The sequence below is a fragment of the Salvelinus sp. IW2-2015 genome, unplaced genomic scaffold (assembly GCF_002910315.2).
Source record: "Salvelinus sp. IW2-2015 unplaced genomic scaffold, ASM291031v2 Un_scaffold4010, whole genome shotgun sequence".
Taxonomy (NCBI): Eukaryota; Metazoa; Chordata; class Actinopteri; order Salmoniformes; family Salmonidae; genus Salvelinus; species Salvelinus sp. IW2-2015.
This window is the reverse complement of record NW_019945282.1, coordinates 1-14,424: the sequence shown is the minus strand read 5'-3', so window position 1 is coordinate 14,424 and position 14,424 is coordinate 1. Positions and strand designations below refer to the sequence as shown.

At 46.8% G+C, this 14,424-nt stretch overlaps 1 protein-coding gene and 1 non-coding gene across 2 annotated transcripts; one reads left to right on the top strand and one right to left on the bottom strand.

Annotated features, from left to right (window-relative positions):
• The first annotated feature begins 3,008 nt into the window (after positions 1–3,008).
• On the top strand, positions 3,009–9,122 carry LOC139026150 (uncharacterized). Its single transcript, XM_070441449.1, has 3 exons — positions 3,009–3,130; positions 3,856–4,013; positions 8,885–9,122. The coding sequence occupies exons 1-3, from the start codon at positions 3,128–3,130 to the stop codon at positions 8,955–8,957; spliced, it is 234 nt and encodes a 77-aa protein (XP_070297550.1). The 5' UTR covers positions 3,009–3,127; the 3' UTR covers positions 8,958–9,122.
• trnaa-ugc (transfer RNA alanine (anticodon UGC)) lies at positions 8,384–8,459 on the bottom strand. Its single transcript has one exon. It is a non-coding gene; the product is annotated as a tRNA-Ala (tRNA).
• Positions 9,123–14,424: the final 5,302 nt, after the last annotated feature.

The window sequence follows — 14,424 nt, the reverse complement described above, 5'->3', positions numbered from 1 at the left end:
GAGAGGATGTTGGACTAGTAACCAGGCAGGTAGTCTAGTGGTTAGAGCGTTGGACCAGTAACGCAGCAGGTAGCCTAGTGGTTAGAGGTGGATGAGGCAACGCAGGGTAGCCTAGTGGTTGAGCGTGAGACTAGTATGACGAGCAGGGTAGCTCTAGTGGTTAGATGCGTGAACCTGTAACGCAGGTTAGTAGTGGTTAGAGCGTTGGGCTAGTGAACCAAGCAGGGTAGCTAGTGGCTAGGAGGTTGCTCAGTACCCAGCAGGTAGCCCTATGTTAGAGCGTGTTGGACTTAGTAGCCAGCAGGTAGCCTAGTGGGTTAGAGGTTGGACTAGTAACCACAGGTAGCTAGTGGTTAGAGGTGGGGGACGTAGCAGGGTAGCCTAGTGGTTAGAGCGTTGGACAGTAACCAGGCAGGTAGCCTAGTGGTTAGAGCGTTGTGCTAGTACCAGCAGGTAGCCTAGTGGTTAGAGTGGAGGGACGTCAGGTAGCCTAGTGGTTAGAGCGTTGGACTAGTAACAGCAAGGTAGCCTAGTGGTTAGAGCGTTGGACAGTAACGGCAGGTAGCCTAGTGGTTAGAGTGTTGGACAGTAACCAGAACAGGTACCAGAGGTAGCCTAGTGGTTAGAGTGTTGGCAGTAACCAGCAGGTAGCTAGTGGTTAGAAGCGTTGGACTAGTAACCAGCAGGTAGTCTAGTGGTTGAGGGTTGGGAAGTACCAGCAGGTAGCCTAGTGGTTAGAGCGTTGGGCCAGTAACCAGCAGGTAGCCTAGTGGTTAGAGCGTTGGGCCAGTAACCAGCAGGTAGCGCTAGTGGTTAGAGCGTTGGACCAGTAACCAGCAGGTAGCCTAGTGGTTAGAGCGTTGGCCAGTAACCAGCAGGTAGCCTAGTGGTTAGAGCGTTGGACTAGTAACCAGCAGGTAGGCCTAGTGGTTAGAGCGTTGGACTAGTAAACCAGCAGGTAGCCTAGTGGTTAGAGGTTGGGCCAGTAACCCAGAGGTAGCCCTAGTGGTTAGAGCGTTGGGACTAGTAACCAGCAGGTAGCCTAGTGGTTAGAGCGTTGGCGCCAGTAACCAGCAGGTAGCCTAGTGGTTAGAGGTTGGGCAGTAACAGCAGGTAGCCTAGTGGTTGAGTGATTGGACTAGTAACCAGCAGGTAGCCTAGTGGTTAGAGCGTTGGCTCAGTAACAGCAGGTAGCCTAGTGGTTAGATGGTTGGCAGTACCAGCCAGGTAGCCTAGTGGTTAGAGCTTGGCAGTAACCAGCAGGTAGCCTAGTGGTTGAGAGTTGACTAGTAACCAGCAGGTAGCTAGTGGTTAGAGGCGTTGGGACAGTAAACCAGGGTAGCCTAGTGGTTAGAGCGTTTGGGCTCAGGTAAACAGCAGGTAGCCTAGTGTTTAGAGCATGGAGTGTACCAGCAGGTAGTCAGTTAGAGGTTGGCCGTAGTACAGCAGGTAGCCTAGTGGGTTAGAGCCGTGGACTGTAACCAGCAGGTAGCCTAGTGGTTAGAGGTTGGCAGTAACCAGCAGGTAGCCTAGTGGTTAGACGCTTGGACTAGTAACCAGCAGGTAGCCTAGTGGTTAGAGCTTTGACGGCAGTAACCAGCAGGTAGCCTAGTGGTTAGAGCGTTGGACCAGTAACCAGCAGGTAGCCTAGTGGGTTTAGAGTTGGACTAGTAACCAGCAGGTAGCCTAGTGGTTAGAGCGTTGGTCAGTACCAGCAGGTAGCCTAGTGGTTAGAGCGTTGGACCAGTAACCAGCAGGTAGCCTATGTGGCTTAAGAGCAGTTTTTGGACTAGTAACCAGCAGGTAGCCTAGTGGTTAGAGTTGGACTAGTAACCAGCAGGTAGCCTAGTGGTTAGAGGCCGTTGGAGCTAGTAACCAAGCGAGGTAGCCTAGTTTGGGTTAGAGCTTGGAGTAGACCACCGCAGGTAGCCTAGTGGTTTAGACGATTGGCAGTAACCAGCAGGTAAGCCTAGTGGTTAGAGCTTGGGACTAGTAACCAGCAGGTAGCCTAGTGGTTAGAGCTGGACTATGTAACCAGCAGGTAGCCTAGTGGTTAGAGCGTTGGACTAGTAAACTGGAAAAGGTTGGCTGAAGATCTGGAATCCTGAGCTGACAAAGGTAAAAAACCTTTCTTCGCTTCTGCCCTGAACAAGGCAGAAACCAATTGTTCTAGGCTTGTTTGTTCTTAACTGACTAGCCTAGTTAAAAAGGTTAAAAACAAAATGAAGAACAAGGTGATGGTGTTGTGTTAATGTTTTGTGCTATAGTGCCCTCTGGTGGTGTAGTTACTGCACTTACACAGCTGGGCAGGGTTTTCAATACTCTTACTATAGTCCACACTACGTACACTGGTGGCACATTTTCAGGAACACTTCCTGATATTGAGTTTCACCCCACTTTTGTCCCAGAACAACCGCAAATCTCGGTGCATGGACACTCTACAAACGGTGTTGAAAGCGTTCCCTAGGGATGCTGGCTGTTGACTCAATGCTTCCCACAGTTGTGTCAAGTTGGCTGGATGTCCTTTGGGTGGTGGACATTTCTTGATACCACAGGAAACTATGCGAGCATGGGAAAACCCAGCAGCTTGCATTCTTGACACACCATGTGTGCCTGGCACCTACTACATACCTTCAAAGGCACTTCAAAATATTTTGTCTTGCCCCATTCACCTCTGAATGGCACACATACACAATCCATGCTCAATTTGTTCAAGGCTTAAAAATCCTTCTTCAACCTGTCCTCCTCTCTTCATCTACACTGATGAAGTAGATTTAACAAGTGACATAAATAAGGGATCATATGCTTTCACGCTGGATTGGATTCACCTGGTCAGTCTATGTCATGGAAAGAGCAGGTGTTCCTAATGTTTCGTACACTCAGTGTATGTTGTACGCAGTGGAAGAGAACACACACACTTGAATTTGTAACTTTGAAAATAGACTCAGGGAAGGCAGCTCTATCGCGTGGTAACAAGAGACATTTAGTATGGCGTAAGAGCGCGCCGGGAACCTGAGAGCTCGCCTGGTCAGTAGGGAAATGCCGTCTACACGGTGCTCGGTAAACTTTGAAAAGAAACGAGAGTGAAGGAAGAAGTTTGTGGACACGCTTTGACAGTCATTTCAACATGGTAAGAACTTTTTAAAAATGTCTCTATATTTCTATCTATTTAACTTTATTCTACTGGTTATCTGTATGCGTCATCTAAGGTCTTGCGCCGAACATTGCCCTTGATATTTGGTGAGTAGATGAAGAGGTTATTCTACTGGTTATCTGTTTGCGTCATCTAAGGTCTTGCGCCGCACATTGCCCTTGATATTTGGTGATGCAGGAAGTCCCGTCAAATGTGCCTACAATAAGTTGCTAATAAGAGCTGGCCAACAGTCTAGTAGTAATAGTATGGAATAACACTAGTTATAAACTGGGTGATTCCAGCCCTGAATACTGATTGGCTGACTGCCATTGCCGTATACCTCGGGTATAATAAAACGTTTATTTTTACTGCTCTAATTATGTTGGTAACCAGTTTATAATAGCAARAAGGCGCCTCTTATTGCGTTGGTCGTACCTAAGAACAGCCATTAGCCGTGGTATATTGGCCATATACCACACCTCCTCTGGCCTTATTGCTTAATTATAACACTAGTTATAAACACGTTCTACTCATAATTAATATATTGTAATAATTTTTAAACACGTTTTTTTGTATGTAAGCTAAATGTTTCTCTGGTTCTGTGATGTTGGCCATGTTGTTGTACGTCGCCATGTTTGTTATTGTACAACTCCCGAGCAGACACGACCCTTCACCTGCTGAACTATCAGAAAGCAGAAATATTATTCTGTTCTTTTACACAGGGTTGCTTCTATAATGGGGGCGGAATAGAGAACCCATCTGAGACAGCTATATTTACACATGGTAACCACGCCATCGTCCCCGTCAATGACAGCAGGCATGGCCCTGTTCAAGCAGCAGACAGTGGAGGATTCTACGACATCGGAGAAGAATTAGGAAGGTACAGTATTACGATAGGGAGGCAGGTAGCCTAGTGGTAAGGTGGAGGACGGCAGGTAGCTAGTGGTTAGGAGTGAGGACGGCAGGTAGCCAGTGGTTAGAGCGTTGTCAGTAACAGCAGGTAGCCTAGTGGTTAGAGTGGAGGGACGGCAGGTAGCCTAGTGGTTAGAGTCGGACAGATCGAGTACATGCGCAGGTGTGAGAGTCACCTCCGTATACGATAAGTATGACGAGCATGTGTCAGTATACCAGCAGTTAGTCCTAGTTGTTAGTAATGAGGTATCGGCATGTATGCACGCTAAGCGGTGTTAGCACGTGTAGCTGCGTCCAGTAACCGAAGCCAGGTAGCTACTAGATACGAGAGACTGTGTAATCGTACAGCAAGTCCATGCCTCAGTCTGTAGAACTGTGGAGCCAGTGGATACAGCAGTTAACTATGGATTAGTGAGTTCGCTGAGACCGTAACGGGTACGAAGCGCTCTAGCATGTGTACGTATACGCAGTATCGGCGGCCGAAGGATACACAGCACCTGGTACGAAATTATGCCTATGTTGTCAGTAGAGCGATCCGTACAAATAATATATCCAGGCACCTTGAGAACCTCACGAATAAGTCAATAGACCGTTTTGGCCAGTACACCATGCAAGCTAAGATAACTGCACTTCTAGTGGACTAGATTGCAGAAGCCACCATAACCTAGCAGTAGCTATGGTTTAGAAGTCACTTCTAGTGAACTCACGCTATAGCAGCATCGTATTAGCCCATAGAAATAAGGGATGCGTTTTTGTCCAAAACCAGCAGTTATCTGTAGCCCTAAGTTAGCCTTACCTGAAGCGGTCTGAAACAGTTATTACTACAAGACAACGAAGTGAGCCTGCACCACCCATAGGTGTAGATGCGTTAGGACCAGTACACCCACAGCATGTCACCAGCTTGAGAACGTCAAGACTACGCCTCCACAATCCAACCGTCAATATCAAGGACCTTAAAGTCTCAGATGGCTCCCATTAGCACGCAATTGTATCCAGTACACCCCACCAGTCGGCACATCCACTGAGTTGCTAATCCACGCAGCTGAGTGCGAACGAGGTGAAATGCCAGCACAAGTCAGCACTATCCGAGGTAGTAGCTTTGGCCCCGAGAAAACAGAGATAAGCTGCACTAGTCGAGATTGATCATCAAAACACGACAGTCCAGACTAAGTGAGTTAGCGAGTGTTGTGACTAAGTAACTCACCAGAATAGCAGTCCTATGGTGGAATGAAGAATAGACGACGTTCAGAACATGAACACGCGTGTCCGCATGACAGGATACACACCCAGCAGACTTACAAGGTACAAACTGTCGTTCATGCTTTCCATCTAGAGACAAGAGCATAACCCAACGGGTATCCGGATCAATGCTAAATAAGTACCATGTGTTCATAATGCTAATGGAGATGCGTCTAACGGCAAGAAAAAAGTAATACAATCATAATATAAACTAGACCTCTAGTCAATAACTCGTCAAGCGACCATCTCGCCAATTTAACTACCATACACAACTATGGGATAGTATAAAAGAGTGAAACTCTTGCGAGTAGGTCTAATGAGGCGAAGGTGGTTTCTTGTAATAGGTGTTGAAACGGTAAAGTAACTACAAGCCTATTGTAACACAGTGAATGGAGAACAATATATCTATAGAAAGTGGAATGAGAGATGCGTCTGTGAGCATAAGACAGATGAAATGAGGTTCGAATTCTGTGAGACCGATGACAGTGAAATGGGGTTTGACATGGACAGATGAATGCGGTTGTTCTGTTGACATTGCACAGTGAATGGGTTTGACATGACAGTGAATGGGGTTGCTCTGTTGACATGACAGTGAATGGGGGTTGACATGACATGAATGGGGTTGTTCTGTTGACATGACAGTGAATGGGGTTGACATGACAGTGAATGGGGTTGTTCTGTTGACATGACAGTGAATGGGGTGTGACATGGACAGGTGAATGGGGTTGACATGACAGGGTAATGCGGGAACATGACAGTGAATGGGGTTGCTCTGTTGACATGACAGTGAATGGGGTTGTTCTGTTGACATGACAGTGGAATGGGGTTGTTCTGTTGACATGACAATATGACGTAGCTGACAGGCCTGTTTAAAAGTTAGACTCAGCGATATGACGTAACTGAAATACCTGTTTAAAGTTAGACTCAGCGATATGACGTAACTGAAATAGCTATTTGAAGGTAGACTCAGCGATATGATGTAGATTAAAGCCCTGTTTAAAGGTAGACTCAGCGATATGACGAACTGAAATAGCTATTTGAAGGTAGACTCAGCGATATGACGTAACTGAAATAGCTATTTGAAGGTAGACTCAGCGATATGACGTAACTGAAATACCTGTTTGAAGGTAGACTCAGCGATATGATGTAGATTAAAGCCCTGTTTAAAGGTAGACTCAGCGATATGACGTAACTGAAATAGCTATTTGAAGGTAGACTCAGCGATATGATGTAGATTAAAGCCCTGTTTAAAGGTAGACTCAGCGATATGACGTAGATTAAAGCCCTGTTTAAAGGTAGACTCAGCATATGACGTAACTGAAATAGCTGTTTAAAGGTAGACTCAGCGATATGACGTAACTGAAATACCTGTTTGAAGGTAGACTCAGCGATATGATGTAGATTAAACGCCTGTTTAAAAGGCTACCTTTGATCCTGCCTCAACAATGTGTTGTGTGGTTTTTGTTCATATTAGAAGACCACAAGGTGAATGTTATAACGTGGTCATAGACATGCAGCTCATCACTACAGGCCATTAGGCTCCATGTGCAACTCTATCTCAGGTCCCTGTCTGTAGCTTTACCCAGTCTGGACACCAACACGCTTCAAAACTACACGTTTCAAAGAGATTAAGGGAATCTTGGTTAACATTGTCTTGTACTGACCGGGTTCTCAAACCACTCAGGATGTACTCAGTGACCCAGTAGTTTATATGAAGTCACTCCTCCTCTAGAGGCAGCTGGCAGTCACTCCTCCTCTAGAGTCAGCTGGCAGTCACTCCTCCTCTAGAGTCAGCTGGCAGTCATCCTTAGGCAGCTGGCAGTCACTCCTCCTCTAGAGGCAGCTGAGTGGCAGGCAGTCACTCCTCCTCTAGAGGCAGCTGGCAGTCACTCCTCCTCTAGAGGCAGCTGAGCTGGCAGGCAGTCACTCCTCCTCTAGAGGCTGAGCTGGCAGGCAGTCACTCCTCCTCTAGAGGCAGCTGAGCTGGCAGGCAGTCACTCCTCCTCTAGAGGCTGAGCTGGCAGGACAGTCACTCCTCACGCTGCAGTTTAAAGATGGCTTCCTTCTATCTTTAGAGATGTGTGTCTATGTTTAATCACACAGCTACACTATGAATGAGGAAGTGGAGTATTACTTTACCTCACTGTCTCACTGTACTGACAGTAGAGGAAAACCACATGGAGTCACAGTCACTGTCTGCCCCAAATGGCCCCCTATCCCCTATGGACTCTTATCATAAGCAGGGCACTCTATAGGGAATATACACTCTTAGAAAAAAAGGTTCTATCTAGAACCTAAAAGGGTTCTTTGGTTGTCCCCATAGGAGAACCCTTTTAAGAACCCTGTTTTGGTTCCAGACAGAACCTTTTTGAGTTCCATGTAGAACCCTTTACACAGAGGGTTCTACATGGAACCCAAAATAGTTCTGCCTGGAACCAAACATGGATCTACCCTGGAACCAAACAGGATTCTCCTATTGGAACAGCCCAAGAACCTGTTTGGAACCCTTGTTTCTAAGAGTGAAGGGTGCAACTATGGTACACAGCCACTGAATGACCCGTTGACTTAACTCCCTCGTCCTCTTGGTGTCCTGTCGTTGCTCTGTTGAATGTGAGGATAAAAGCCCAACGTTGGGTCAATACATCCAAGTATTGGAAGTATTTGAGGAGCGCTTGATTTAGCTCAGAGTGACTTCTGGTGCTGTTCCATTGGTTCCATTGTACAGGGACAGAGTACTAAATCAAGTGCAGCAAAGTATTTCCCATATGCTAACATAGGCTACCATAGGCTACCATAGGCTACTGTATGCAGTGAACACAGGTGTGTACAACAGCGAATGGTCTTTCGATATGTTTTAGTTGTCTGTGAAAGTGTATGAGGTAAAACCCCAGAGTTGTCAGGCTTAGCTCACGCTGCTACATTGCCACGACGACGCTATGAATAGACCAGTAGCATCGCAGGAAGAAATGTCTGGACATTCTGTAGGACAAATTGAGTTAACCCTTCACACAATACATTTACATTTACATTTAAGTCATTTAGCAGACGCTCTTATCCAGAGCGACTTACAAGTACATACATTCATACTTTTTTTTGTACTGGTCCCCCGTGGGAATCGAACCCACAACCCTGGCGTTGCAAGCGCCATGCTCTACCAACTGAGCCACACGGGACCCCAATACCCCAATACCACACCTTCTGACTGCACCGTGGCTATTTACAGTGTTTAAAGAGACAGTGTTTTCACCGAAACAGAGATTAGAAATGTAATATTGTAATAATACATGAAAATCCTCTTGACAATGTCCTCTGATACGGAAATAATCTGGCCTTCGTCTGATCTGATTCTGTAGAGACCACATGTTGTAGGTGTTAATATACTGTCCCATCTGTCCTTCGTCTGATCTGATTCTGTAGAGACCACATGCTGTAGGTGTTAACATACCGTCCCATCTGGCCTTCGTCTGATCTGATTCTGTAGAGGCCACATGTTGTAGGTTTTAAAATCATAATCATTCATTTCCAAGCAAACATACATTGTGTTGCTAAACATTTTTCTCCGTCATTTTTTTGTGTCCCTTCTCTCGTTGCGTGTTCCAGCGGTCAGTTTGCCATCGTGAAGCGTTGCTGGGAGAAGAGCACCGGTCTGGAGTTCGCGAGTTCCGCGGGCTAAGTTCATCAAGAAAACGTCAGAGCAGCATCCAGCCGCGGGGGTCAGGAGGAGGAGATAGAGAGAGAGGTCAACATCCTAACAGCAGACACAACATCCCCAAACATATCACCTTCCACGACAGTCTACGAGAACGCGTACTGACGTTGGTGCTCATGCCTGGAGACTGTGAGTCCCCACCAGAGAGGATACTACAAACCAGGATCAAGGAGTTAGCCAGATTAACTTGCGGAATATTCTTACAGCATTTATTTTGTTTTTGGGGGTGGGAGTAAACTTGATAATGGGAAATGATTTAGTGACACAACAACTAGAAACCCATCTCTAAGATTAAGCATTTCTTAATTGAACCAGAAAAATTGTGGTGTTAATTTTCTGTTGTTTTATCAAAAGTTATCTGGCTATACTCATTATCCTGCTTTGTAATGTACACCTCTGGCCGTGATCCACATAAAGCCTCTCAGAGTAGAAAAGTGCTGATTTCAGATTCAGTTTTAGCCCTTATAGATATAATGACTCAGACAATATGGACCAGATCCTAGATATCTGACGAGGCGTGTGTACGGGCCCTAGCACCATAGACTGTTTATGGTGCCGGACAAATCAGAACGAGGCCAGAGAAAATTCCCCCATGATTTAAGAAATGTTGTTAGATTATATATAATCCATGAAATAGTCAATTCAACAAATAATGTGTTTTGTCTAAGAACGACTAACAAACACAGTCTTAGCCTGGGAGGCAGTCCTGGTTTTATCTAACAAACACAGTCTTAGCCTGGGACAGACTGGTTTTATCTAACAAACACAGTCTTAGCCTGGGAGACAGTCTGGTTTCTATTCTAACAAACACAGTCTTAGCCTGGGAGCAGACTGGTTTTATCAACAAACACAGTCTTAGCCTGGGAGCCAGACTGGTTTTATCTAACAAACACAGTCTTAGCCTGGGAGGCAGTCTGGTTCTATCTAATCTAACAAACACAGTCTTAGCCTGGAGCCAGTCTGGTTTTATCTAACAAACACAGTCTTAGCCTGGGAGACAGTCTGGTTTTCTATCTAACAAACACAGTCTTAGCCTGGGAGACAGACTGGTTTTATCTAACAAACACAGTCTTAGCCTGGGAGACAGTCTGGTCTATCTAATCTAACAAACACAGTCTTAAGCCTGGGAGCCAGACTGGTTTTAATCTAACAAACACAGTCTTAGCCTGGGAGACAGACGTTTTATCTAACAAACACAGTCTTAGCCTGGGAGCAGTCGGTTTTATCTAACAAACACAGTTCTTAGCCTGGGAGCCAGTCTGGTTTTATCTAAAAACACAGTCTTAGCCTGGGAGCCAGGCTGGTTTTATCTTTCACCTGTAACATCTGTTGCACTATGATGGAGAAATGCTGTTCGGTTATGTGTGTTGGTGTGTGTGTGTGTGTGTGTGTGTGTGTGTGTGTGTGTGTGTGTGTGTGTGTGTGTGTGTGTGTGTGTGTGTGTGTTGCAGGGTTCAGGGGAGAGCTGTTTGACTTCCTGGCCCAGAAGGAGTCTCTGAGTGAAGAGGAGGCGACTCAGTTTATTCAAACAGATCTGGAGGGGTCCACTACCTCACTCTAGGAAGATAGCACACTTTGACCTTCAAGGTACTGTACACACACACACCACACACACACACACACACACACACACACACACACACACACACACACACCACACACCACACACACACACACACACACAACACACACACACACACAACACACCACACACACACACAACACACCCACACTGTATGTACACACACACACACACAGTATATATACCCACACACACAGACATACTGTATATACACGCACACACCCACACCACACACATACATACTGTATACACAATATACATACTGTATACACACACACACACTGTATACACACACGCGCACACACCAGGGGAGTGTGTGAGTGGTGCGCTGCCTTTATGAGGCACTACCAATGAGGAAGCAATTTTAGAGGCGAGGACAAGATTTCGTTTCTATGGTGACAAAATTCTCTCTGTGTGCCAACAGCCCTGTTAGGTGGGCCAGTCTAACTCTTCAGTACGCTGCAGTCTTAACTCGTCAAGTACCGCTTGCCCCAGTCTAACTCTTCAGTTACCTGCCCCAGTCTAAACTCTTCAGTACGCTGCAATCTAGTGAGCCAGCTCTAACTCTTCAGTACGCTGCCCAGTCGTAACTCTTCATACCGCTGCCAGTCTAGGGATGCCAGTCGAACTCTTCAGTACGCTGCCCAGGTCTAACTCTTCAGTACGCTGCCCAGGTCTAACTCTTCAGTACGCTGCCCAGTCTAACTCTTCCAGCTACGCTGCCCAGTCTAACTCTCAGTAGCGCTGCCCATCTAAACTCTCAGTACGCTGCCCAGTTCTAAACTCTTTCAAGTACGCTGCCCAGGTCTAACTCTTCAGTACGCTGCCCAGTTCTTAACTCTTCCAGTAACGCTGCCATTCTAACTTCTTCAGTACGCTGCCCAGTCTAAACTCTTCAGTACGGCTGCCAGCTAACTCTTCACTACGCGCCCAGTTCTAAACTCTTCAGTACGCTGGCCCAGTCTTAACTCTTTCAGTACCGCTGCCCAGTCAAACTCTTCAGTACAAACGCTGCCCAGTCTAACTCCTTCATACGCTGCCCAGTCTAACTCTTCAGTACCTGCCCCAGTTCTAAACTCCTTCAGTTACGCTGCCAGCTAACTCTTCAGTACGCGTGCCCAGTCTAAACTCTTCAGACGCTGCCAGTCTAGTGATGCCAGTCTAACTCTTCAGTACGCTGCCAGTCTAGTGATGCCAGTCTAACTCTTCATACGCTGCCAGTCTTCGAACTCCTCTCAGTTACGCTGTGCCAGCTCTAGTGATGCCAGTCTAACTCTTTCAGACGCTAGCCCAGTCTAACTTTCAGTACGCTGCCCAGTCTAACGCTTCAGTACGCTGCCAGTCTAGGGATGGGCCAGTCTAACTCTCAGTACGCTGCCAGTCCTATGATGCCAGTCTAAACTCTTCAGTACGCTGCCAGTCTAAGCTTCCTCTTCAGTACGCTGCCAGTCTAGTATGCCAGTCTAACTCTTCAGTACGCTGCCAGTCTAACTCCTCTTGCAGTACGCTGCCAGTCTAGTGATGCCATTGATCAGAAAGCAGCTGCAACTAAGCACAACAGCACTGCGTCCTCCTCTCTAATGAACGCATAACTACCAGGTGCCGTCCTCACCAACACAGCTGTCCTCCTCTCTAATGAAACGATAACTACCATGGTGCCATCCTCACAACACCCTGTTCCCTCCTCTCTTAATGAACGATAACTACCATGGTCCATCCTCACAAACACGCTGGTCTCCTCTCTATGAACGATAAACTACCATGTACCATCCTCACAACACCACTGCGTCCTCCTCTCTAAGAACTATAACTTACCATGTGCCATCCTCACAACACACTGTCTCCTCTCTAATGAACGGATAACACCCATTGTACCATCCTCCACAAAAGCACGCTGGTTCCTCCTCTCTAATGAACGATAACTACCATGTTGCCATCCTAACAACACGCTGGTCTCCTCTCAATGAACGATAACTACCATGGTGCCATCCTCACAACACCACTGGTCCTCCTCTCTAAGAAGCGATAAACTTACCGTGTGCCATCCTCACAACACGCTGTCCTCCTCTCTTAATGAACGATAACTACCATGTGCTTGCCATCCTCACAAACACGCTGGTCCTCCTCTCTATGGGATGAACGATAAAACTGACCATGGTGCCATCCTCACAACACGCTGGTCCTCCTCTCTTAATGAACGCTGGTCCTCCTCTCTAATGAACGATAACACTACCATGGTGCCATCCTCACAACACACTGCTCCTCCTCTCTAATGAACATAAACTACCATGTGCCATCCCTCACAACGACCGCTGGTCCTCTCTCTATATTGAACGCTGGTCCTCCTCTCAATGAACGATAACACCCATGGTGCCATCCTCACAACACGCTGTGGTCCTCCTCTCTAATGAACGATAACTACCATGGTGCCATCCTCACAAAAACACCACTGGTCCCTCCTCTCTAATGAATGATAACTGTACCATGGCTGCCATTTCCTCACAAACACACTGTCGTACCTCTCTAAGGAACGATAACTACCATGGTGCCATCCTCACAACCACACTGGTCCTCCTCGTCTAATGAACGATAACTACCCTGGTTGCCATCCTCACAACACGCTGGTCCTCCTCTCTAATGAAACGATAAACTACCCATGTGCCATGCCTCAACAACACGCTGGTGCCTCCTCTCTAATGAACGATATTACCATTGGTGCCATCCTGCACAACACGCTGGTCCTCCTCTCTAATGAACATACTACCGTGGTACCATTCTCACGAACACGCTGCGTCCTCCTCTCTAATGAACGCTGGTCCTCTCGTCTAGATGAAACGATACTACCATGGTGCCATCCTCACAACACGCTGTCCTCCTCTCTCTAATGAAACGATAACTACCGTCGTACCATTCTCACAAAACCTGCTGGTCCTTCCTCTCTAATGAACGCTGGTGCCTCCTCTCTAATGAACGAAACTACCATGGTGCCATCCTCACAAACATGCTTGCGTCCTCCCTCTCTAATGAACGCTGGTCCTTTCTCTCTAATGAACCGATAACACCAGGGGTGCCATCCTCACAAACACGCTGCAGGTCCTCCTCCTAATGAACGATAACTACCATGGAGCCGTCCTCACAACACGCTGGTCCTCGCTCTAATAACGATAACATACCATGTTTGCCATGCCTCACACACGCTAGTCCTCCCTCTAATGAACGATAACTACCATGTGCCATCCTCCACAACACGCTGGTCCTCTCTCTAATGAACGATAACTACCATTGTGCCATCCTTCACAACCACACTGTCCTCCTTCTAATCGAACGATAACTACCATGTGCCAGCCTCCACAACACGCTGGTCTGCTCTCTAATGAACGCTGGTCCTCCTCTCAATGACGATAACTACCATTGCCGTCCTCACAACACCTGGTCCTCCTCTCTACATGCTTAAACGAATAATTACCATGGTGCCATCCTCACAACACGCTGGTCCTCCTCTCTAAATGAACGATAACTACCATGTGCCGTCCTCACAACACGCTGGTCCTCCTCTCTAATGACACGATAATTACCATGTGCCATCCTCCACAACACGCTAGTCCTCCCCTAAATGAACGATAACTACATGTGCGTCCTCACAACACGCTGTCCTCCTCTCAATGAACGATAACTACCATAGGTGCCATCCCTCACAACACGCTGGTTTCCTACCTCTCTAATGAAACGATAACTACCATGGTGCCATCCTCACAACATACTGCCGCTCCTCCTCTCTAATGAAACGATTAACTAACCATGGTGCCATCCTACAACACGCTGGCCATCCTCTCTCTTTTTTTTTTTTTT